Source organism: Arachis hypogaea, chromosome 19, assembly GCF_003086295.3.
Source record: "Arachis hypogaea cultivar Tifrunner chromosome 19, arahy.Tifrunner.gnm2.J5K5, whole genome shotgun sequence".
NCBI classification, from domain to species: Eukaryota; Viridiplantae; Streptophyta; class Magnoliopsida; order Fabales; family Fabaceae; genus Arachis; species Arachis hypogaea.
In genome coordinates this window covers 154,736,661-154,761,982 of record NC_092054.1, presented here as the reverse complement: position 1 = coordinate 154,761,982, position 25,322 = coordinate 154,736,661, and the positions used below count along the sequence as shown (strand labels likewise).

The window sequence follows — 25,322 nt, the reverse complement described above, 5'->3', positions numbered from 1 at the left end:
TTTTATTTAACAAATAATTTATTCATTTCATCCGAATTTTTACGATAATTTTTTAATAAATATTTAAAAGACATACACAAAAATTCGAAACAAAATTTAATTTTTATATTTTTTATTTTTTAAATAATATGGTGATTTACAATAAAATATTTTTTTTAAAAAATTCACTTAAAAAAATACTAAATTTAATGATAAAAAAATTATTTTTTTAATAATGCTTGTAAAAATTATATCAAAATTTTATTTTTAATTTTTTTAATATATATTTAATATTTAGTTTGTGTTGTCATATTTTTTACTTAAGTTTATTTATCGTTAATATTTTTTGGAGTTATTTTTGTTAGTAATGTAAATTTTTTGTTTTAGTAATTTATTTTTTTATACATATTTTCTAGTATATCCCTGAAGATTTCAGTTAATCCAATTACTTCGGTCAATATTTCGCACGATAGATTACTTCTTTCTCAACTAATAGGGGAGCAGGGTACATTGTTTGACTATCGATTCTTCATGAATATATAAACTTTTAAAATAGAAAAAGACCCAACGACTAAAATTTTAATTGTCATACCATAACCATCGGATACAACGTTTTATCCATAATTAATTAATTAATTAAAACCAATTTAGTGGTTATATTAAGTTGATGGATGTTGACGGCATCGCTAATGCATTAAAATCCTCCCTTTCGTACTTTTCGCTGGAATGGAAAATAATCCCGGCTTAGATGTACTTTTCACAGGAATTCATTTTTGTTAAGAAATGGCAGCGGATTAAGATTTAGATTTGGATTGCAGAGGAAGAAGATAAGGGAAGGGAATGGAATTAATTTCCACTTTTATTTTCTTTGCAAAGAAGGCACAATAAAAACATCATCACACTCACACAATATCCATTTATGGCTTCACCTGCACGACACCACACCAAACCAAACGCATTACTCAAACCACTTCTCTTTCACTCACCCTCACAGTCACACCATTAACCACCTCCCCACCCTCCTAATCGGTGCTGCTATAATCCAAATTAAGCTGTCGTTTTCAGTTCGTTTAAGCTTAATCAATAATCATCACTACTAATCCCCATTCCCTCTAAACTCTAACTAACTCAACTTTCTCCTAAACCGTTCTTCCGCTATTTTCTGTTTGTTTCCGTTATGGGGAACTGTTGTCCCAAGCCGGAAAAATTAACGGCGGAGATTGTTCCGCACGACGGAGCTAAAGTTTATCCGACGGTCCGTTTGTACGGTTCGCCGAAGAGCATCGTCGCTGCTTACCTTCGTTTCGCGCTTCTCCACAAGTCTGTTTCGTTGGAATTTGTTCCATCCAACGAAACGCCGTCGGAGCGCGACGGAGGATCCGACCCGGTTAGACTCCAGGTAGGGTCCGAGGTTGTTACGGGTTCCCGTGAGACGCTGCTGCGGTTTATTGACGCGCGGTTCCCTGGTCCATCGGTGGAGGCAGCTGCTGGTGGCGGAGAAGTGGGGAGGGAAGATGAAACGACGCCGTTGCTGGTGAGGATGACGGTGCTGCATCACAGGAGCATGTTGAGGCAGTTGGAGAGTGTGGTGAGGTGGGCGGAGGATCTGGCGACACGTGGAGGGAAGAAGGCGATTGATCCAACGGTGGGAAGCCCTAGGATGGAGATTAGGAAATTCGGGAGGAGCTACTCCGAGGTGCTTGAGGTTCTAATGGAGCACGCTCAGATGGAAGAAACTATCCTATTCCCTCTCTTCGATAAGGCTGATCGAGGTAACCAATCACTACAATGTTTCTCAAATTATTATTATTATTATTATTTGTTAGGTGCTCTGTTTTAATTGGATTTGTGTTTGTTGTGAAGAGATATAGTGACTTTTTTTTAGCGGAGGTTGCGGAAAAGTTTGCTACTTGTCTTTGAAGCAATTCTGTGAGTGGTATAATATTTGAATTAAAAATAAAATGAAATGATGTAGGGCTCACCAAAGCTGCAAAGGAAGAACATGCTAGGGATCTACCTATCATGAATGGAATCAAAGAAGACATAAAATCAGTTGGGGTTTTGGACTCTGGCAGCCCTGATTTTCGAGAGGGTTTGTACAATATTTCTGCTCGCCTCAAGTTATTACAAGTAAGTTTGGCTTCTTTATAGTTACACCTTTTGATCAACATATTTGAATGCGAATTGTTTAAAGGATTATCAGGAAGTAATTATTATTTGGGTTTCCATGATTTGTGTTATGTATTGTGTCTGTGTAATTTGGCTATTGGGATCCTGATAAATTACCAGCATTTTTCACCATCAAGTGGAGATCTGAATTGTGATGTTGATTATGTGTTGGTATAGGGACAGTGCAAGCAACATTTCATGGAAGAGGAGGTGGAATTGCTTCCGTTTATGGAGGCATTGGAGTTGAGCAAAGAGCAAGAGGTGAGTACATTGGAACAATGCTTTGATGTGATGCGCGAAACACATGGGCGTCTGTTGAAGTTTCTGCTCGAAGGGCTGCCAGCTCATGATGCCATCAAGTACTTGGAGTTAATCAATAAGTGCAGGGACAAAGCCAGAATGGAATCCATGCTCCAAATGATTCTTAAGTGAGCAACAAATCTTACTCAAAGTCATTGGTCCTACCATTATGAGCACATGGATGATGTACTTGGAATCATGCTTTGAAAATAATAGATGTAAAGTTAGAAATTTTTAGCCTCTTATACTAAATGAAGCACCGAGCACGTGAATGAAACATTCTTCTAGTGCATCTTAGCCTGGACTAACAATATCATTTCGAAAAATAGGGAGTTTTATTTTCTTTCTCTTGCCCCCTTCATGATAGTTTCCATAAGGTTGTCATGAAAATATGTTCCTAAAGTATGTACATCTAAGTTTCTGTACTACAGACTACCAGTGTATTCAAAACTCAAAGGTACTATGTCAAGTAACATGTTAGTTTGCAATGTGTTGAAATTCTTTTCCAAAGTGCTTGTTTGCCTATGAACTGATGTCAATTCTTAGCAAATAAAGTTTCATTTCTCTCGACCCGTTGTGCCAAATGTTTCAACTTTCAACTACTAATCTTTCATGTAAATTTTGGGAGGCAAGTTAATTAATTGGAGTCCCAAAACACCAAATAAAATGGATAAATCATAGAAAGAACGGACCCATGTTTACTTTTCCGTGGAGTGTGTTCGGCTAGTAATAACTTGAAATGAGCCTGACATCTTATTTGAAGTACATTAAAAGAAAAAAAAATTCTTAATAATACTTTGACATCTTAACCATCATCAACTTATTGTTCCATTTTTTTCAGCCTGTTACATTAGCAATTTAGTACATGTATCTCTTTGTAATTTTCCCAATATTGGAATACGCTCCAAACAAGTGCATCTCAGTTTTCTCACTGCCATTATTTAGCAATAGTTTAGGAATGTTAATTTAATAATTTATTTCTCTGATTATTTTTTTAATACTTAAATAAATAAATATTTAAATATATATTATTTTTAAAATATAAAAAAAAACTTAAAAAATTAAAAATGAGTTAAAATTTTCTGTCTCTGCAATTTAATCATCTAACACATTTCACATCCACCACAATTTCACTGTTGTAATGTTCACTCATCGTTAATTCATTCAAAAAGTACAGCCATGGCTAAACATTTCATTAAGAGGTGTTTTATGACTTGATTTAATCCGAAAATTCATTTAAGATTCAAACCCCTTTAAGCAAATGGCTCGTCTCGGTCCGCTTAAATCAAAAATTAAAAAAAGAAAAGTACAGGTAGACAATGAAAATTATTGTAAACCTTAAATTTCAGAATTTCAGAATTTCAGCAGCTAGCAGGTAAACTTTATATTTCAATTTTTAAAATTATTATATTTTAGCTTATTTAGGGAAGAAATTTTGCACAATCTTTGTTCATAACATGAATAGGGCACTGAGGAATTTTTGTTTTTGTACGTACTTGGGCTGGGAGTCTGATCAACTCCGCCATCAACTTCCAATGCTCGCTCATCTATTACATTTAACTCTTTAAATATGATTGTTACCTTATTCCTGTTGATAAACTCATCGAAAATTATTTTGCTAATATTTTAGGATGCTTTATTGCTTTCACCACATAAGATAGGTACTTTTGGATGAGTTTCTCCAATTTTTAAAATAATTTGTAAGAAATGAAAGTGATCTCATAGTTCAATTTAACTGTATTTTCTTTTATCCTAAAATCTTTCTTTTGGTTACTCTTTTTATCCTTAAATCTTGAACCTCCATTGAGTATGCTAGGATAATGTTTAAAAAATAGTATAGTAAAATTTTAAATATTTCATTTTTTTGAATTTTCTTTTATAAAGCTCCATTTGCGGCATTTTTTATTAGTCCTCAAATATAGGAAAATTCCAGTCGATTCCTATATCCCGTTGATTATAGTTAATACTTAATTTGGTTCCTCAACTTATACGTGAGTCTCAATTTAGTTTTTGAGGTTTCAATTGTTTCAGTCTCCAAAGTTTATAAATGTGCTTCATATTAGTCTCTGAGACGATTTTTAGTATAAAAACGTTAATGGGGTGCTGTTATAAACTATCAGATGTCATGTTAAAACTTGTAAAATGATGTGGTTTTGGTTTTTGCATTTAAATAGCTAAAAAACGGTATCATATTACTTATTTTGTTAGGTAAAATTTTAATAAACACCATTTACGATGTTGTTTTTGAGTTATTTGAGTGTCAAAACTAAAACGACATCATTTTACAAGGTTTAGTGTGGCATCCGGCTGTTTACGACAATGTTCCATTAACGTTTGTAAGTTGAAAATTGTTTCAAGGACTAATATGAGTTATGTTCACAAAGCTTGAGGACTAAATAAAGACAATTGAAATTTTAGGGACTAAATTGTACCTTGCATCGACCAAATTGAGGATTATCATATGACGTTCATGACCCATAACGTTATTGAAGAAAAAGAAAAGGTCCCGCGCGCAAATAAAAAGAGAAAAGGAGGGAAAGAGAAAACCTCTAGAAAAGGGTAAAAATAGTTATTCTATTTTTATTTTATTTTTAATGAGAAGCTTAAAGCAGTTGGCCCTAACCCGTTGAGGTGTCTCGTATGAGAAGTGAAGTTCAGTTGGCGGGAAACTGAAAGTTGGAAGCGCCGAAATGGGATCGGAAAGCGTGGTTCCGAAATGGGCTTCTCAGCCTTGCATTATGGGAATCGACGAAGCCGGTAGAGGCCCGGTTTTGGGTCCCATGGTCTATGGTTGCTTATACTGCTCTCGCTCCTACCAGAACACTCTCTCCTCTCTCAGTTTTGCAGATTCCAAAACCCTCAAAGAAGACAAGAGGGAAGAACTCTTTGAAGCTCTCAAATCCAATGACTCTCTTGCTTGGGCCGTTGACGTCATCGATCCCAGGGACCTCTCCGCTAAAATGCTCCAGAAGTAAGCTATTATCAATCTTCTTCAACATTATTATGCTAATTTACTACTTAGCCCCTTTCTTCGTCGTGTTAATTTTGATTGTTACAGGAACAAGATTAACTTGAATGAGATTTCACATGATTCTGCTATGGGACTCATTCATAGGGTTCTCAAATTGGGAGTGCTCTTAACCGAGGTAAATGCTGCTTTTCCATAACTACATGTTAATGTAGATAATCATTTCAGTTACAAGAGTGAGGAACGTAGAAATTTTGTGTGTTTTGTTAGGTTTATATAGATACAGTTGGAGATCCAGGGAAATACGAAGTGAAGCTATCTAAAGTTTTTCCGTCTATCAAATTTGTGGTTGCAAAGAAGGCTGATAGTCTTTATCCTGTTGTTAGTGGTGCAAGCATTGTTGCAAAGGTACTTAATTTGAATGTTTTTCTCCCTTGATGATATTGTTGCGACAGTTTGGTTTCGACATTTTTAATGTAATCTGAATTTTTTAGGTCACAAGGGACAGGGCTTTAAGAGATTGGGTTCTTGATGAGAGTGTTGAAAACATGCACAGAAACTTTGGCTCTGGATATCCTGGAGGTGCAAAAGACTATATATAAATCTATTGTTCTGAACAATATTATACACTTCTTGTGCCTATGATGAATGTGGTTGTGCCTTCATTTTTGTAGATCCCCAAACCAAGTCTTGGCTAGAAGATCACAAGCATCCGATCTTTGGATTTCCGACATTGGTCCGGTTTAGTTGGGGAACCTGCAATACCTATTTTAAAGGTGGTGCGGAGGTCTTATGGTAAGCCCCCATTTTCAATCTTCTGGGAAACCTCAGAATTTGACTCCCTGTGATGCCTAAGTTTGCTCCAGTTTATATCTGATAGATTATTCATCATGACATCATGTCAATTTTAGTTTCAACGTTCATGTGCTCCCAGAATAGCAATATCAATCCCACATTAGAAAGTTGAATAAGTTGCACTTTGTGCTCTTAAGACACACTGTTGTTGAAATCAAGATCATTTTGAGTTCTTCTAGCTGTTTCTAGATTGATTAGTAGGAAGTAGGTACTTCTCCCTTTCTCATTTAAAGTGTTTGTATGTCAACAACTAAAAGCAGAGATTTAATAAATAATTTGGAGTCGAGATAAATTCCCATGGTAGCACTTCATATAGGTCTTGTAATTTGTGAAAGAACCGGCTCCCCTAAGCTTTGAGAACTTTGAGTTTAAAGTGTAGTCTCTAAGTTTGTGTGAGAGAAGGGTTCTCTTTTACATATTTTAAGTTTGGCTAACGGGTTAAGAAAGATTTTTAAAAGAGTTAGTTTCTTGGCATGCATCATATCTTAAGGTTGAAACCCCGTACCGCCATCCATTTATATGAAATAAACAACCTTTACTCTTCTATCTCTCTTTTCATGTCTTTTTCTTTCTCTACAAGCTTTGTCTGAATTGTTGTTTATCTGACTAAATTTTGTCACTACTTGTAGGGAGTCTGACAACGATGAAGATGGTGGCAACAATAATAGCAATGGCAAGCGGCAGTTGAAGCTAAGCAACGTGGGTTTCACCACATCCAAGAGGAGAAGCGAAGAAATAGAATCAAGTGGTAAAGGACGCTGTAGATTTTTCCAGTCCAGGAAACTTGAGCAACTCACTTATTTCCAAAAATAATGCTTCATTGTTGCACCTTGTTCTTATGTCATCTTTGTTGTAGCTACATTATATCATTATATTGAATGTTTTTCTATGGAGTTTGGATAACATGTTCTGCTGTATAAATTTCCTAGAACTATATAACAACTATCAGATGTCTACTGAACTTACACTCTATCAAAGTGATAATTCAATTGGTATTGATATTTGTAAGTTGAATTTATGTAGTTAGATGAACAGGCATACCCACACATTTACATGTCTGAGATAGCTGATTCTGACGAATAATTACTTTTTTGGTTCGAATGGCTGTTGTATACTACACTTGGTTGGCCATAATTCCTTACCCTAGCCCCTAGGAATTAGGATGCAGATCCCTGTTTTCAAATTTTGTTCTTGCTTATTCAATTTGTATTTTTCACACTTGCAGTTTAAGATATCTACGCAAACATTAGGAGTCAGCACTTTCTGCCGACATTATATTCTTCTTGGTTGGTCTTATCGGAATCCTTTGATCTGATTGGACATTGGATGCGATAGCTACATTCCCAGCACCGAATAATACTTCCAACCGAACGTACGTGTTTGAAAAATGATATTTCTATTACTTATGTTCACTTATATCTATTGTCACTTTCAGCAATTGCTGAATATAACAGTGGTCATAATTAAAGATGATGAATTTAGCAGAAAGAAAAATGCAGTGAAAATGATATATCATTTTCCATTTTAACTTGTCCATGGGATACTGTAAATTTGATAGTTTGCATACATGAAGAAACCATGCTACTCCGAACAAAATACTATCATATTCCTTGGAAGTTGGAACTGATACATTTTGAATATAATACACAACATATTGTCCTCACGAGAAAATATTGTCCGAAAATAACATATATAAGCTATAGCATTCGACTACTCACCACGAGAAAAAAAAATGGTAAAGAACCTATATAACAAACATGTTACATGATATACAAAATAACCTTTATTTTTATTTTTTTACAAAATCAATAGGAGAGGACAGGCCAAAGTGATCACAATTGAAGTGAAAACGTTGATTCTGCTGAGATTGTTGTTGGCAGCACCACGGTGTATCTGATGGTTGCGATTGTTATTAGCAGCAGCACCTCCTGCATAAACAGGTATAACCCCGCCGCCGGCTGGTACATTCGGAGAGTGACCTGATCCTGGCTCTCCATTTCCATGTGCAGCGCCAGCACCGCCGCCGCCGCCATGAGGGGCTGTATGACTGCCTCCTTCTATCTTACTTCCATTCATTATCTTGCTTTCCTGCATGGTTGCTATTGTAATAAAAAAAAATGAGTAGGGGTGTTTACTCATGGACTCTTGTTTCTTTCAGATAAGTAAGAAAGAAACTAGCAACTAACAAAGCTATGGGAACAAGATTCTCTATACCAATGATAGTTGTAAAGTGTTCATTTTCTCCAAAAATCTAAATCAGAAGCACCCTAAACCTTAAAATATCTTAATATGCAGTACACAGCATAGAGAATTCTGTAGACCAAGACATGATTTGGTATAGGATCCCCCACTAGACAGATAAAAGCCATTGATATTCACTTTTTATTCTAACTGAAGGTGAGGTAGAAGTTAATACCAGCAACTTTAGTTCAGCATTATCTAAACATCTTAGGAGTGGCAAGCAAGGAATATGTAACATTCAAAGAGGTTCCGTGATACCTAATAGGAATATTTTGAGACCAATTGCCAAAAACACAGAATCTGAATTACCATTATGCTATGGTTCAGTGGAAAAATGCACTTAATGATGTCAAAAGAAAGCTGCTTTAAAAAGCTATTAGAAACTCTAGATACAGATTAAAAAATGTTTACAGAAACTGATAAATAAATAGAGGTTAATCATAATTCCAGCAATTAGAACACTGAACTGATTGCCCTGTAACTCTGTTGGACTTATGTAGTTCTTCAATCAAAAGGGTGTTTGAGAAAAATTAAAAGAATAAAAATTATAATTGCTTGCTGATAAATATCTATAATTTCAATTTTCTAAACAATCAGCTTATGAATGTGCAACCTTCTTTTATCATAGCTTACTGTTACACAAAGAAAAGCAACTTTACTATCAAGCTTTTTATATAATAGAAGATTTTTAGATCTGTTTATGTACGAGGAAAGAAAGAGGGGAAGGGGATGGCAACAAAACAAGAACTTAGGAACATTTTATAGATAATAAAAGAAATTAGGACAGTACCTGTAGGCAAGGTCTTCCGAGTGGGATATGAAGAAGTAAGATGAGTAAGAAAGAGCAATATAACAAGAGAAAATCCAAGTCCTCTAACACCCATTTTGTTTGTTGTTCTAGTAATCCATACAAATGAGATGAACTTCAGTGATCCTTGTTTTATAAGAGAAAACTCCAACAAAGCTTTTTCAGTTTGTGGCACACCGAATGGCTAGTAGGTAGAGCTTGTTTAAGACTTGCAGGTTAGAATCTTTTGGAAAGCAAGTATGGCCTTATCTCTATTCTATAAGTGCCCTTAATTATAAAAGTAGAAAAAAGTATTGTAAGTGGCAAGTGGTCCAATTAGTTATGAAATATGCGTAGAGTAGTTTTTATCATCTCACGAGTGGAAGGTTTAACAATCGTGGCCATGAGTCACAAGAATACACTATTATACTATTGCTTTATTTTCTGTTTAAACATGATTTTGATTAAAGAAAATTATTCCCTTTTCTCCTCCCCTCAAGTCATAGTCATGATAAAGGTAATTAATTTTGGTTGCTACAGTTTACTCGTTTGTTTAAGCAAATTTTGTTTTAAATTTCACATATGCAACAACCCATGAGTTAGTGTCAGATTATTAAATAGAATTTTAATATGTGAAAAATCAGATCTACTAGACAAAAAAGTATTATAAAAAACAAAAGATATTCATAATGAGTTTGCAAATGATAATTAATTTTTATCTACCATTTGATTGTAGTATTATCGTGGGTTCGTGGCGGATATATTAGATTCTCCCAAAGGGTCAAAGACGGTTTGCACATGTAACACATGTTCAGCTGGCTGCCCAAACATGTTGAGTTAATGAGTAGTATCAAGTATCAACCCATGTTAGGGTTTGAATCCTCTTTAAATAAATACTATATGTAGATCTTTCCTGACTCAAGATACGAAATCATTGATTGCCGCATGGTGGAAATACCGTGGAAAAAAAACTTATTTCCAAATGTGCAAAATCAGACTTATTAATTTCATCGATGAAGTAAATTAATCATTGAGGAGACTCTTTTTGACCTGTAAACCTAAGCAACCCTGTTCTAAATTCTAATGAAACCATGTCAAGTTGCCTTTGCCTTTAGGTCGGTAGCGTAGCACCACCGATTAACCGTTGTTTCTTATAAGTTATAACCAATCCCTTTCATTTTGAATCACCGGCCATCTTCCGTTTGTCTGAATTTTTCAGTAAACATTGATAGGAAAAGTTTAATTGCAATTCACTAATTCACTTTTAGTTGTCAATAGTCTTTTAATAAAATACTGTAGTACCGATATTCTTCACAATTCAAAGAATTTGAAAATTGAAATTGCTTCCGTGCATAAATAGTACTAGTAGAGGGAAAGTACCATATATAAAAGCAAGAAATATCGAAAAATAAAGAGAAAAACCCAAAATAGCCCCTGATAATTATCTCGAAAGACAATGAGATTCTTGACAAAAAAAAAATTAGTTCAGTCCCTGACAATTATTTCGAAAGGATAACAAGACCCTTGTGCCAAAAAAAATTTTGGCACAGAAGCTAATTAGTCCCAAAACAAAATTGAGAGCCGGATTGGGTGGTTTTTTTTTTTTCTTGAAGAACTCGTCCTTTCGAGGTAATTGTCAAGGTCAGGTGAGGTATTCACTCAAAAATAAAATAAGAGAGAACAAAGCACCGGACGTCAAACTAATGATGTGTTAATCATACCAATGCCACGTTTGAGTTAAAAAATCAGGGGAAAGAAATGATAACGAAGATAGCCACCAAATATATAATTAAGGGACAACACTTTTATACTGTATATAGACCAAGCTAAATATAACATTAGAGGTAACGTGCATATATAAACTTAGGTAAGCATTGTAGGCCCGTATATAATTATAAACCAAACCAAACCAGAAATAAATTAGAGATAATCAGATACGAGTATCTCCAAGAGAAAAGAGAGTTTATACAGAGCACATGCTCTGCCTGCTCCTCTGAATAAACATGCATTCTAGTCATTGCTTTTGATCATACATTTACACCCTAAGTTCCTAACACCCAAGAATGAAGGCTGCAATTCCATACCGTTCAATTCCTGATCAAACATTCGGTAAGGTCAGGTCCCTAGAGAAACAGATTTCTGAATTCTCCATTTGCTAGTTGGCATAACTGATTGTAAGAATTGGTATCTGCAAACAAGGCCACATGCCCACATCGAAACCAAGATAAACATTCAGCTAAAAAAAAAAAAAGAAGACTTCTACAAGATTTCAAACGATTATAGAATTTTTATCGGTGTCTAAATAGAACAGCCATCCACTGAATCTAATACAGGGTTTAATTTGAGAACAAAATCAATATTGAAAGAACATTCTACCCTGACATTTTTCTTCTACTACAAGACTTACAGAGAATTATAGGAATTTGATCTTTAGTGTCTAATGACTAATTAAAACAATCATCCATTGAATCTAGTATGGGGTAAGTTAAGCTGAAAAAAAAAAACACAACATTCATAACTGTTTAATTTTGATGTAGTGACAGTGACAGTGCAATTATAATTAGATGATCATGTAAAATTGTTTGCATTAAAACTAAATTCATAACTCTACTTAATACAATTTTCTTTTGGAAAGTAAATTATTAAAACAAAGTAAAGAGGAAAAATCATAGCAAACAGTGTAATGATTGATACCAAAAGTGGCGCCAAAGTCAGTCCAGATTTCAGCATTGATGGAGTGATTAGTTTCCGCAATACCAATTACTTCAACAAAATTCATAAGAGGGACTTGTGGCAAACCATTCACAGTTAGTTCTTGATCATCTGTGGATTTTGCTGCAGTGACCACACCATCACATTTATTCACCTGAACCACCGTTCGTACTTTCTTTCCTATGAACTTTGGAAGCAACTCGCCATTTACAAACACAGCGGGGTTTGAAGTGTCCATGGCCTAAAAGGGAAAAAAAAAAGATCAAACAGATTGAAAGAATCAAACTTCACAAGTGGATTCTGATTAAGTAATAGTAATTTATGTAATTAAGTAAAAACCCTAGTTTCAACCTTCAACTTAACCCCGTAGCACTAAAAAACCCTAAGAATAGTTTCCGCAAGATAAGTGCAGAAAAAGAAACATCCACAGCATCAAAGAATTGAAGTAAAAAACATAAACGGAAAAAAGAAAAGGAGAAGTCACCTTGAAATTGAATGATTGAAAACACTGAACCCTTTGCGTTTGAGTTAAAATGGGCAGTGGAAAAGAAATACATAAGAAGAGCGGGAAATGAACAATAAACAAGCGGGAAGGCTTCGGTGAACTTTTCTATGTGGCGGGAAAGGAATATACTTGGGTTTTTACCATTCTCTCCCAAACTTGAGTGAATCGAACCAAGTGGATTTAATTACAAGTCTTATTGTACATCTAACTATTTTTTGTCAACTAAATCCAATCAAATTGATTCGATTTTAACAGAATTTACTAAGGCATAAAGTAAGTATATGAATCTTTTTTTTTGTTTGTATTCTTTTTTATTTGTGTGTTTCTTTGTCTGTTATTTTTTAAATATTACTTATCACGGTAAATTTTAGAAGATTAGATTTAATCGTATTGTATAATTTTTTTAAGTGTTTAAAAATACTCTATATGATTTCAGAATGTTCTAAAATGTTCTAGAAGGTTTCAGATATCCTGAAAAATCATAGAGTATTTTAGAAGAGTGTAAATATATATAAATGTATATAAAAGTATGAAAAGTAGTATGAAATAATCTAAAATTATTTAAAGAACTATGGTAGAATAGATATTTGTAGTAAAAGTTTTAGATGGTCAATCTCAACCGTTGATTATATTTAATTCTAACCATTCATTGAAGATATGGATGGCTATAAATAGGGGGTAAGAGTTAGAGTTTGTGTGTGTAAGTCATTTGTAATAAACACTTAAGTAATAAAGTGTTATTTCCACCAAAGTTTTATTTCTCTTGTATTCTTAGCTTTCTTATTAAGTATTGAGGGTTAGACTGAATTGGTCTTAACTCAAAAGATTGAGTAAGTTCGAGTGTCGGCATGGTAGCGTTAGAGTGTGTTCTAAGTCGTGAAAATTTGGCATCAGAGCAAAGTTCGAGAGGGAGCACAAGTGATTTGTGGGTATGACTTCTAATGTAACCATGGAGCATGTTGAGTCTAAAAAAAAAGTGATGCTATTCCTTCTCAATAGGGAGGTAAGAAGGCATGTTCTTTAAGTGAGTCTAGAGGTAAGGACTCTAATTTCTTAGAAAAGAGAGTTTCTATATTGGAGAATATTCTATCATCTATGGATAAGCACTTCCAAATGATAGAACACGACAATGAAACCCTCGAGACTCACGTGTTGGGAGAACTAGATGCTCTCAAAGAAATCATGCTCCAAATAGAAGATAAGCTTGAGTATTATTTGAAACTATTCGAGGAGGTTCAAGTTTGGTTTGAGAAGGCGAGATCCCGACCAACCATTATAAGAGAGACGACAAAGATTGATCTCCTAAAGTCGAAGGAGTTCAAGAGCGTAAGGGATGCTCGAGAGGTGGAGAACTTCCTATGACAAATGGAGAGATACTTCGAAGGCTAAGGGGTGATCGAATAAGCAATAAAGATACACACTGCAACTCTCTACCTTTCTGACAATGCTACTTTATGGTGGAGGAGAAAATGCGTAAATATGGAGAAGGGTACTTACAACATAGTCACATGGAAAGATTTTAAAAGAGAGTTAAAAAGACAATTCTTCTCCGAGAATGTGGTCTATGAAGCAAGGAGGAAATTGAGAGAGTTGAACTATAAGAATATGATTAGCGACTACATAAAGGAGTTTACTACTCTTAACCAGCAAATGGACAGAGACACAAATGCTCCTTTTGTTTGTTGTCTTAACCAACAACGGACAGAGATACAAAGTTACAAACACACAACACACATAGATATGAACATACACAGTTTTTATGTTGTTTGGAAACACCATACATAACAGTATACTAGTATCCATAAATTTATCAAACTGACAAATTTACCCTCACCAACAACACCACCATATCCACAACCACCACCATCTACAACCACCATCACCATCTACTAGCAGCATCACTACTATTATCGTATTTATCATCTTCATCATCATCTATAATTATCAAAAAAATGTTGATAAATTGTTTAACAATCATCATTTATCTAAAAGAATAAAAAAGAAAAAAGACGGAGGCAATAATCACAGGAGAATGATAGAGATAATGAAGACAGTGAGAGAAGGGAAAGGAAGCAAAGCAGATGGATGGACGATGCTGCGACTTATTATGTTGCGAGGGATGGACAGCGAGGGCGACGAATTTGGATGAGTGGCGGCAGCAATATAGAGGCAGCGCATATTCGAGAAATGCGACGATAGGATTGCGGAGGAGAACAAATCTAAGAATGCAACAGAGAAAGAGTGCAACGATGGAGAAAGAGAGGACCGCCAGAGGAGGGAGGTATGGCGGCAGCGACGAGATCTATGGCAAACAAAAAAGAATCTGGAGGGAGGTAGAAGACTGGAGGAGAAAGAAAATGGAGTAGAGAGAAAGGTTAAGTGGAATAGGGTTAAGGTAGGGATAAGGCTGGAATTTTTGAAATTAATTAGGGATAAAAGTAAAAAAATTTGTATCTCAGTGTTCCAGCTTTAAGGAGAGACACTAAAAATATGTATTCTGTCATTTCTGTGTGTAGTTGAATATCATTGTGTCTATTAAAAATTTATGTCTCAACAAACAAATGATAGACATATATCACCATATCTATATACCAGACTATTATCAATGTCCATGTCTAAGTAAACAAACGTAACCTTAAAAAATTATTTGTGTGACTATTTAGTTTATATATTGCTATATTAACATGTTCGTTACCCGATGATTGTTGGGTACTCGACGGGTCGGATGGTGGTGGAAGGATAGAGGGGGTGAGATCCTGGAGTGGCCTGGAACGGGTCTTCAGGTTCGAGTGGAGGACCGGCGAAGCTAATGGTAGAACGGGCGAGGGGGGGTGGCCACCTGCAAGGACACTCCGACGCTCAAGTTAGTGTTCGTACGAAAAGACAACCAAATTTGGTAAGGTGATGTGTACCTCGGGGGGAGTGCTGACCTCTCCCCTTATATACTGTGTTGGGCGGGTCCAAAGATGACCTAGCCCACTGGCCAGGGTGCTTGTGAGCTGTCTCTGCTTCACGTGGGAGGATCAGGTCATTTCAGATTTTGGGTCAGGGCTTCGGGTGCTGCCCCGAGGAAGCCGACCCGACCGGTCCGCTAGGCGTGGTGCGCTGGGTCGCGCATGTGGTAAAGTCGGATGTCGACCGAGTCGGGTGCTGGAGACCGACCCGTTGGGTTTCCCTTGTGAGGGATAGTTTGGGCCTGGGTTGGGTGGTGCCCCGACCCGGCGGCTAGCTGGGCTGGACTTGTGATGGTCCGTAACAGTGCCCCCAACACGCTAGCCTTGAGGTTTGGAGCTCGTGGCTAGGCGCGTTTGTCCTACTCGTCGAGATGGGACGTGTTCTTCTTCTCGGAAATTCGTTGTTGGCGTTTCGTGTTCCTTACACGTGGTTACCTCGTCTCTGACGCCGCCTCCTTGGCTTCTGCGCGGGGTATTAAATGCCCCATTGTTTCATGAATTGAAATGTGCGCGAAATGACAGATATGCCCTTGTCTTTTGGCGCTTTTCCTGACGGTTACATTCTTGGCCCCCTCTTTTATTTTCATAACCTCCTTATTTCTCCACTCTCCTTTTCTCCTTCTTCTATTCCCTCGAATCGTTGCTGCTTCTCCTCTCTTTTCTGCTACTTGCTTGTTCTTCTTCATCTTGCTTTTGTTGCTACTTCAGCTTTTTCAGCCTACGTATTCATCTTTCTTGGTACGTTGATTTTTATAGTTCCATGTTTTGCTCTTTCTTTTTGGTATTTGTGTGCTTTCTTTTATGCATGCTTGGGTTTCTGCTTTTTTTTTTTGCCGCTTCTTCTTTTAGAGGGGGCACCACTGGATTTTTCTTAGATTTTGCTTAAGTTCTGGGTAGTGTGGGGATATCTAGAGGGTGGTTTAGGGAATTGTAGTTTTTGCTTTTACTGCTTTGAGGGTTCCCGACCTCCCGTTCTGACTAAGTGGTGCCCCCGCTGTAGGTATGGCTGAGCACCTTGTTCTTCCGAATCAGGCTCAGCGACCGCTAGCCGACTTTGTTGATCAGTATGGTTGGTTTCTTCCGACGTGAATGACACCCCTTCTAAAGTCATGAAGGAGGGCCTCCAGGATCTGTGCCAGGCAGGGCTCTTATGTGGGGGTGGTCCCGAGGAAGCGTTTTACCAATTTTACGTTCCTGCTTATCGGGAGCGTGTCTGTCAGAAGAACCTGGCATCCCCCCGAGTTGTTGACTGGTTTTGGGTTTATGAACCCATGTTCACGACCTTGGGGGTTCGTTTACCCTTCTCCCCCTTCGTCATGGGTTTGTTGAACAGTTGTGATGTTGCTCCGTCACAACTTCACCCGAACAGCTGGGCTGCCATCCGATGCTTCGAGATGGTTTGTGAATATCTGGAGCTTCCGACCTCAGTGAACGTTTTCCTATACCTTTTTCTTCTCACGAACCCTTCTCGTCAGGGGAAGGCGAAGAAGGAGTATATGTCCTTCAGGGCCCAATAAGGTCGTAGGATTTTTTGCCTTTTTGAGGATTCCTTCCATGGCTTTAAGTCCACTTTCTTCAAGGTCAGGCCAATCGAGGGTCATCAGCCCTTCTGGCTTACTTCCGAGGGGGAAAGACGGATCCCGACCTACTGGAGTTTCAGGGTGGGGTCCGATTATTTGATATAAATTTCCTATGAGTGGTTGAGCCCAGAAGATCGCAACATCGCCGACATCTTGTTGGCTATTTTCGATGAGAAAAATCTTAACCCCCGTATGGTTATGGGGGACCGGGAAACCGGTCGTCGTATGTTGGTGAGTTCTTCATTCTTTGCGTTGTGTGTGTTTTGCTCTTCTATTGCTCACGCCTTGGCTTTTTTGCTTACAGTTTCCATGGCTGGCAGGAGGAAAACTTTGGCTGACTTGATGAACCTCATCCAATGTAATGATGAGGGTGGTGAGGACTCCTCGGCGAGTCAGGACCAGGGAGATGCTGGGGAGGGTAGTGGTCGGGTCGATGGTGCTGACCAAGGTCAGCCGGATAAGGTTGAAGCCCCTCCCGAGGATGCCTCGGGGAACCCCGGTGTAGAGGCAGAGGTTCCTTTTGACGAGGAGGATCTGAAGTTTGGTGATGATGACTTAAAGGTTGTTAGCAACCCTAAGAAGAGAAAATGGGATTCCGGGAAGGCGCTATCGGTTATGGAAAAGAACTTCGATGCTGGGGGCTTCATCGAATCCCAGTTGCTTCCTGGCACCGAAGAGTTTTTCCGTGATGCCGACCTTTCTGGGCAGGCGAGATAGATCTACCGCAGTCTTCTTCGAGCTGCAGCTATTGCAAAGAAGGTGGAGTCTGTCTTGGGAAATTATCATGCTATGGAAGTGAAGCTTCAGAACTCCCAGAAAGACCTGACAGATTCAAGGTCTTGGGAGGAGTCTCTGAAGACAAAGTTGTCTGAGCAGGAGAAGAAGGCTGAGGAGGATGCCAAAGAGATCAACAGGTTGGTGGATCGGGACCTCTCCTTGATGAAAGATCTAAATGCTTCTCGTGGCGAGACTGCTGCTGCCAAGAAGAAGGTCAAAGAATTGGAGGAAAAGTTGAAGTTGGTGGAAAGCTCGGCAGCGACTGCTCGTCAGGAGATGGCTGCTTTGAAGAAGAAAAATAAGGAGCTTGCAAAGGGGGCTCGGGAGGCCGTGAAGCTGACCGAGGAGGGGATTAAGCTTCAGGTGGCCGTTCTGGCTCTCGATCTCGATCTTTCCCAAGTTGGAGCTCTCAAGACCGTTGAGGACGGGAAAATTGTTGATATCCTCAAGTCTTGAGAATTTATGCTTCTTTCCTTATCTTTTGTAATTTGTTTTTATCTCTGGGCCTGTTTTAAGGCACCTTTTAGTTGTAACAAATACTTTGGCACTCTATTTACTTTGGCACTTTGGCGCCTTTTATTATTTGCTTTCTTGGGCCGTCGTGGCTTTGCTTTTATTATTTTTTTCGCGTACTCGGGCCGTCGCGACTTTTTGGTTTACCGTTTTTGTGGTATTTACCGTTTTTGTTGCTTGTTGTCGAGTCGTTTTTGCTTTTGGGTCCCTTTGGTTCCCGGGGTGATCAGTCCCGGGTTTCCGTTAGGTTGACTGTTTATTTTTCGTCGTTTTGTCGTTCTGACGTGAATCTTGAAAAAAGACAAACTTATTATATATGCATTATATAACTCTAAACAAAGAAGTGATGTAATACATAAAAGGAAATGAGAGTGAGGGAGGAATGCAAAGGAAATTAAAGTAGGGGGAGGGAGCGAGGTCGTCGGATCGCGTGGTCGCCTCTTCTTGTGAGTGGAGTCTTATGAGTAGAATCGTTTTAGGCTTGCCATATTCTATGTTCTTGGTATCTCGCTTTCGTCTAACCTCTCTAACTTGTAGGCACCCTTGCCGAGGACTTCTTTTACCCTGTAAGGGCCTTCTCAGTTGGCGGCCAGTTTACCTTCTCCTGGGGTTAGCGGCCCTATGTCGTTGCGTCGCAAGACCAAGTTGACTTCTCCGATGCTTCTTTTCAGTACTTTGCCATTGTACCTTAGGGCTATCCTTTGCTTGATTGCTGTCTCTGTTAGGTGCGCCATTTGTCTCGTTTCGTCAACTAGATCTTTCTCGACTGCCTCACTTCTCCCTCTGAGGAGTAGCCTTGGACTCAGCTCCCCGATTTCGACTGAGATGACTACGTCGACCCCGTATGTGAGTCGGAAAGGGATTTTGCCGGTAGAAGACTGTGGGAAAGTTCTGTAGGACCACAAGACTGAGGCTAGCTCGTCTGCCCATGAGCCCTTCTTTCCCTCAAGTCGTTTCTTCAGCCCTTTTGAGATAACTTTGTTGGCTGCCTCTACTTGTCCGTTGGTTTGGGGGTACTCAACTGAGAAAAATCTTTGTTTGATTCCTAGTCCCGCTAGGAATTCTTTGAATTTCCTGTTGGTGAACTGTGTTCCATTATCCGATATGACAGCTTCCGGGATACCGAACCTAGTGACCACTTGCCTCCACATGAATTTTTTGGCAGTTTGCTGAAGATATGCTGGCTAGTGGTTCGGCTTCCACCTACTTGGTGTAGTAGTCTATGGCTACTATCAAGTATTTTACTTGTCCTGGCCCAGGTGGGAATGGCCCAAGGAGGTCGATTCCCCATTGGGCGAAAGGTCGGGGCGCCATCATCGTGTTGAGTTCTTTAGGTGGGGCCTTGTGGAAGTTGGCATTTTCTTGGTATTTCTTGCATTTTCTGACGAACTCCTGGGCGTTCGACGTTATTGTGGGCTAGTAATATCCTGCTCGGATGATCTTTCTTGCTATCGATATTCCTCCAATATGATGACCACAACACCCCTCGTGGACCTCGCTTAGCACGTAATCCGTCTGGTCGGGGCGTAGGCATTTGAGTAGGGGCTGGTGGAGCCCTCGCTTATATAACTGCCCTTGTATGATCACGTATTTGGGGGCTTCCCTCTTGGTGGCTTGTGCTTCCTTCTCGTCTAGGGGTGTTTCTCCGTGCTCTAGGTATCGGAAGATAGGGTCTATCCATGAGGGGGAGCTTGGAGTTTGGGTTGCGCATAAGATGATTGCTAGCTCGGTTGCCAGTCCATGGATTAAGGATCTGTTCCCTGCCCCGGGTTTGGTGCTTGCTAGTTTGGAGAGGAGGTCGGCTCGGGCATGTTGAACTATAACTTCCTCAAAGCTTTTGCATAGCTCTTTTACCTTTTCTAGGTATTTTTGCAGTAGTGCATCCCTGTCTTGGTAGCTGCCGTTTATCTGAGAGGTGACGATCTGGGAGTCGCTGTTAACTTCCACCCTTGATGCTCCGACCTCTTTGGCTAGCATTAACCCTCCTATCAAGGCGTTGTACTCTGCCTGGTTGTTGGAGACTGGGAAATCAAACTTGATTGAATGTTCATAAGCTATTCCTGTCGAGTTTTCGAGAATGATCCCAGCTCCTCCGAACATTTGGTTGGACGCTCCATCAACGTGGAGCTTCCACCGTATGTTTGGTATGTCGGGAGCCTCCCCTGTGACTTCTACTAGGAAATCTGTCATGGCTTGGGCTTTAATTACCTGCCTAGGTTTGTATTGCAAGTCGTATTGGGACAACTCTATTGCCTACGCCATCATTCTTCCCGCGAGGTCGGGTTTCTGAAGGACTTGCCGAATGGCTTGGTCGGTTCTTAGGATGATTACGTGCCCTTGGAAGTATTGTTTTAGCCTTCTAGTTGAGGTCAGCAGGGCGTAAGCCAACTTTTCCAACTTAGTGTACTTCAACTCCGCCCCTTGGAGTACTTTGCTGATGAAGTATATTGGGTGTTGAGTTTTGTCCTCTTCCCAGACAAGGACTGCCACCATGGCTTGTGTGGTCACAGGTAGGTATAAGTACAGGGGCTCCCCTTCTCTAGGCTTGCTGAGTACGGGAGGTTCTGAGAGTATCTTTTTGAAGTGGCTGAACGCTTCTTCGCACGCCGGGGTCTACTCGAAGGTGATCCCTTTCTTTATTAGGTTGAAGAATGGGATAGCCCTTTCTGCCGAGGCACCGAGAAACCGGGATAGAGCCGTGAGTTTCCTGGTAAGTCGTTGCACATCTTTGACGCACCCAGGACTTGTCATCTTGAGGACGGCTTCGCATTTGTCTGGGTTGGCCTCTACCCCTCTTTGTGTTATCATGAACCCTAAGAATTTCCCTGCTTCCGTGGCAAATGCGCATTTGAGCGGGTTGAGTCTCATTTTGAATTTTCTTAATGCTTTGAAGACAGCTTGGAGGTCGTCTATTAGCCTGTTCGGCTCTGCTGTTTTTACTAGGATGTCGTCCACGTACACTTCTACTATCTTGCCGATGAGGTCGTGGAAGACCTTGCTCATTAGTCTTTGGTAAGTGGCTCCCGTGTTCTTCAACCCAAAGGGCATTACTTTGTAGCAATAAGTACCTCCTGGCATTATGAATGCCGTTTTGTCCTCGTCAGGTCGGTGCATCGGGATCTGGTTATAGCCAGAGTACGCGTCCATGAAGCTGAGAAAATGATATCCTGCCGCCGAGTCTACCAAGGTATCGATGTTGGGGAGGGGGAAAGAGTCTTTTGGGCATGCTTTGTTCAGGTCGGAATAATCGACACACATTCTCCACCTCCCGCTGGCTTTCTTGACTAGGACGACGTTGGACAGCCATGTCGAATACTCGAGCTCTTTGATGAATCTTGCTTCTAATAACCCTGCTGTTTGCTTGGCGACTTCGTCGGCTCTTTCTAGAGACATATTTCTTCGTCGCTGGGCTACTGTTTGGCATCGGGTTTTACGGCTAGTCGGTGGGACATGACTTCGGGGTCCAATCCCGGCATGTCTGATGGCATCTATGCGAAGAGGTCATCGTTTGCCCTTACAACCTCCATGAGGGGGCCATTGAGTTCATCGGGCAGGTTCTTGTTTACAAAGGTAAACTGGTCTGCCGACTTCCCTATCTAAAACTTTTCCATGTCCCCCTCTGGTTTTGGTCTCGGCTTGTCCTCTGTTCTGACATCCAGGTCTGCCAAAAACACGCTAGCTGCCATCTTAGATTCTTTCCTTAACGAAGACTGGCGTTGTCGCACGCGACCGCCGCTTCTAGGTCTCCCCTTATGGAGCCAACTGTTTCCTTGTCCGTTATGAACTTCATTGTCAAGAATTTAGTGCATATTACGGCTGAGAGATCGTTGATGGTCGTTCTTCCCAGGATGATGTTGTATGTTGTGGAGTCTCTGAGGACTACGAAGTCTGTCATAACCGACTTCTTGGCGTCACCGGTTCCAAGGCAAATTGGGAGGGAGATCGTCTCGTCGGGTTTTATGTAGTTATCACCGAGTCCCATGACCCCGTGCTGGTGATTTTTGAGGTCAGATTCTCTGAGCCCCATGCGTAGAATACGTTTCTGAATAGGATGTTGGAGTCGGCCCCGCTGTCGACGAGGATTCGTCTAACTAACCCTGTTCCAACCATTGCTATAACCACCATGGGGGGAGGGTTCTCGGGGAGATCGTGAAACCATTTATCTTCTGGGCCAAAGGATATCGTGGGAGGTCCTCTGCTAATGATGGGTCCTTCCGTCGAGATGGATAGGATCCGTGAATCCTTTTTTGTCGCCGACTTGGATTTAGGAGGACTGTCGCGCTCGACCACGACATTGACCACGAAAGTTGGGGGGTTGTTGACGTCCCCTATAGGTTCTTGCCTTGGCTTGACAGTCCGGCTATGATCTTCCTCGGAGCGTTCGCGCTCTCGTCTCCTCGGTTCTCTAATGAGCTGGGAGAATTCGCTCAGCTTTCCATCTCTGATGGCTTGCTCTAAAGCATCTTTGAGATCGAAGCAATCTTGGATTTTGTGGCCGAACCCCTTGTGATAATCGCAGTAAAGGCTTTTGTTGCCTCCTGTTCTTTCCTTCAATGGTCTAGGTTTGGATATGATTCATTTGTCTACAATTTGTTGGTAAACCTCTACTATGGGCACCGTGAATGGCGTGTAGTTCGTGAACCTTCCTACCCGTAGAGGTTGCTTGGACTGCTTGCCTAGGGTGCCGTCCCTGGGAGCTTCTTTGTATCTGTCGACCTGGGGGGCCTGCCGGGCTGGGGGGTTTGAGAGCTGTCGTTTGTTGGCTGCTACAACCTGACTCACTTCCTCATCATTGATGTATTCCTTGGCCACGCTTTGAATTTCTTGCATGGACCAGACGGGCTTGGTAGTGAGGTGCTTCCTAAAGTCCTCGTTTAGCAGGCCGTTCGTTAGACAGAGACTAGCGACTGAGTCCGTAAGGCCATCAATCTCCAGGCACTCATCGTTGAATCTATCCAGGAACTTCCTGGTCGGCTCCCCGGGTTTTTGGGTAACCCCTAGCAAGTTGATTGGGTGTTTTGCCTTGGCTATGTGTGTCGTGAACCGAGCCAGGAAGCTTTGGGAGATGTCTGCAAAAGCTGTGATGGATCCTTGTGGGAGGGCGTTGAACCATCAAATCGCTGGGCCGACTAGCGTCACAGGGAATGCTCGGCATCTGACCGCGTCGCCTACCCCCTCCAAGTTCATTCTCGCTTCAAAGGCTGTGAGATGCTCCTAGGGATCCTTAGTCCCGTCGTACCTCATGTCCGTCGGCTTGTCGAAGTTTTTCGGGAGCCGGACCTTGAGGATCGAGGGGTGGAAAGGAGTGGCTCCCATGATAATGGGATCCTGCTGTTTCTTGGCTTTTCCTTTCTTGGGTAGGTCGGGAGGTCGCCTGCGTAAGTGCCTCGTCACGCTTTGTTAGGCTCCTTTCTCGGCTCTCATGTCTTCGGGAGGGGGAGCGAGTGCGGGTATGGGATCGGCTGGCGTCGTCGTAGGAGTGGCTGACGTCTCCGTGGGATCGGCCCCTCACTGCCAGCTCTCGCTCCAGGTTTTGTACTCTATGCCTGAGTTCTTGCATGATCTTGGCGCTGTCGGCGCCCGTTCCTCCGAAGGGACGTCTTTCGGGGGTCTTGGTGTAGATTCGTTGGATCGGTTGAACGGAGGATCGTGGCTGTTTGCCGGCGCGGGCTGTCGAGCTTGCCCTGCTCAAGCGGGCTCTGCCTCCTTCGCGGAGTTCCTCCGAAGTGGGGAGTCGCTCCATGTCTGCTCAGACGGCGCCAATGTTCATTACCTGATGATGTCGGGTACTCGACAGGTCGGATGACGGTGGAAGGATAGAGGGGGTGAGATCCTGGAGTGGCCTGGAACGGGTCTTCAGGTTCGAGTGGAGGACCGGCGAAACCGATGGTAGAACGGGCGAGGGGGGTGGCCACCTGTAAGGACACTCCGACGCTCAAGTCAGTGTCCGTACGAAAAGACAGCCAAATTTGGTAAGGTGATGTGGACCTCGGGGGGAGTGCTGACGTCTCCCCTTATATACTGTGCTGGGCGGGCCCAAAGATGTCCTAGCCCACTGGCCAGGGTGCTTGTGAGTTGTCTCTGCTTCACGTGGGAGGAGCAGGTCGTTTCGGACTTCAGGTGCTGCCCCGAAAAAACCGACCCAACCGGTCCGCTAGGCGTGGTGCGCTGGGTCGCGCATGTAGTAAAGTCGGATGTCGACCGAGTCGGGTGTTGGAGACCAACCCGTTAGATTTCCCTCGTGAGGGATAGTTTGAGCCTGGGTTGGGTAGTGCCCCGTCCAGCGGCTAGCTGGGCTGGACTTGTGATGGTCCGTAACATAACATAAGAATTGATGTCAAAACAAAGAAAATTATTGTCTTTTTTTAGTTGTCATGTACTTAAGTAGTTAATTTTGATTAAGTTATTTTTCACGCAAAAAATTACAAGTGATTTATTTGTTATTTTTTCTAAAATATATATAACTGACTAGTAGTCTTTAAATTCAATAGTAGAAATAATATGTATCTTTTTTGTATTAAAAATAATAGATAAAAAGTAGAAAAAGATAAATTTTTTTATCATGTATAACTAAAAATAGATATAAAAAGAAGTGTGGTACAAAAAATAATTTTATTTACAAAACTTTGGTCAATAAATATTATAGTTAAGACATCTCTTTTTTCTTAACAATATTTTTTTTTTTAAATGAGAAAATAAAAAATAATAAGATATTTTTTTTTTGTAAAATAGATTAAATAACTTTTAATTTAGACATTACATTGCAATTTACCCACACAATATTTAAAGATTCTTATTCCTTACTTGACATTTGCTAAAATTTAAACCGAGTATAACATATTAAGAAATATATAATTTACTACTTGAACTAACACGTATAATGAGGAGACATCCAAATTCACTATTATGCTTCTGGTATTATGGGTTCAATGGACGCAGTAGTGAGAAATAGAGACAATGACCCCTTAATTTTAATTTTTTG

General features: G+C 40.4%; 4 protein-coding genes across 5 annotated transcripts; 2 read left to right on the top strand and 2 right to left on the bottom strand.

Annotated features, from left to right (window-relative positions):
- The first annotated feature begins 667 nt into the window (after nt 1–667).
- LOC112776493 (uncharacterized) lies at nt 668–2,958 on the top strand. Its single transcript, XM_025820680.3, has 3 exons — nt 668–1,751; nt 1,955–2,109; nt 2,326–2,958. Exons 1-3 carry the CDS (start codon nt 1,157–1,159, stop codon nt 2,578–2,580), a joined length of 1,005 nt encoding a protein of 334 aa, XP_025676465.1. The 5' UTR covers nt 668–1,156; the 3' UTR covers nt 2,581–2,958.
- A 1,969-nt stretch (nt 2,959–4,927) lies between these two features.
- On the top strand, nt 4,928–7,279 carry LOC112776380 (ribonuclease H2 subunit A). Its single transcript, XM_025820531.3, has 6 exons — nt 4,928–5,419; nt 5,507–5,594; nt 5,687–5,824; nt 5,911–5,998; nt 6,091–6,211; nt 6,901–7,279. Exons 1-6 carry the CDS (start codon nt 5,139–5,141, stop codon nt 7,082–7,084), a joined length of 900 nt encoding a protein of 299 aa, XP_025676316.1. The 5' UTR covers nt 4,928–5,138; the 3' UTR covers nt 7,085–7,279.
- A 574-nt stretch (nt 7,280–7,853) lies between these two features.
- Nucleotides 7,854–10,657, bottom strand: LOC112776381 (uncharacterized). Its single transcript, XM_025820532.2, has 2 exons — nt 9,303–10,657; nt 7,854–8,370 (listed from the first exon to the last, which is right to left on the bottom strand). The coding sequence occupies exons 1-2, from the start codon at nt 9,394–9,396 to the stop codon at nt 8,069–8,071; spliced, it is 396 nt and encodes a 131-aa protein (XP_025676317.1). The 5' UTR covers nt 9,397–10,657; the 3' UTR covers nt 7,854–8,068.
- Nucleotides 10,658–11,058: 401 nt separating this feature from the next.
- LOC112779592 (replication protein A 14 kDa subunit B) lies at nt 11,059–12,619 on the bottom strand. Of its 2 annotated transcripts, none has more exons than XM_025823904.3 (3): nt 12,496–12,619; nt 11,994–12,252; nt 11,059–11,487 (listed from the first exon to the last, which is right to left on the bottom strand). In XM_025823904.3, the coding sequence occupies exons 2-3, from the start codon at nt 12,247–12,249 to the stop codon at nt 11,423–11,425; spliced, it is 321 nt and encodes a 106-aa protein (XP_025679689.1). In that variant the 5' UTR covers nt 12,250–12,252; nt 12,496–12,619; the 3' UTR covers nt 11,059–11,422. The 2 variants fall into 2 exon arrangements, with proteins under 2 accessions (XP_025679689.1, XP_025679690.1); XM_025823905.2 differs by lacking the exon at nt 12,496–12,619 and adding an exon at nt 12,363–12,495.
- Nucleotides 12,620–25,322: the final 12,703 nt, after the last annotated feature.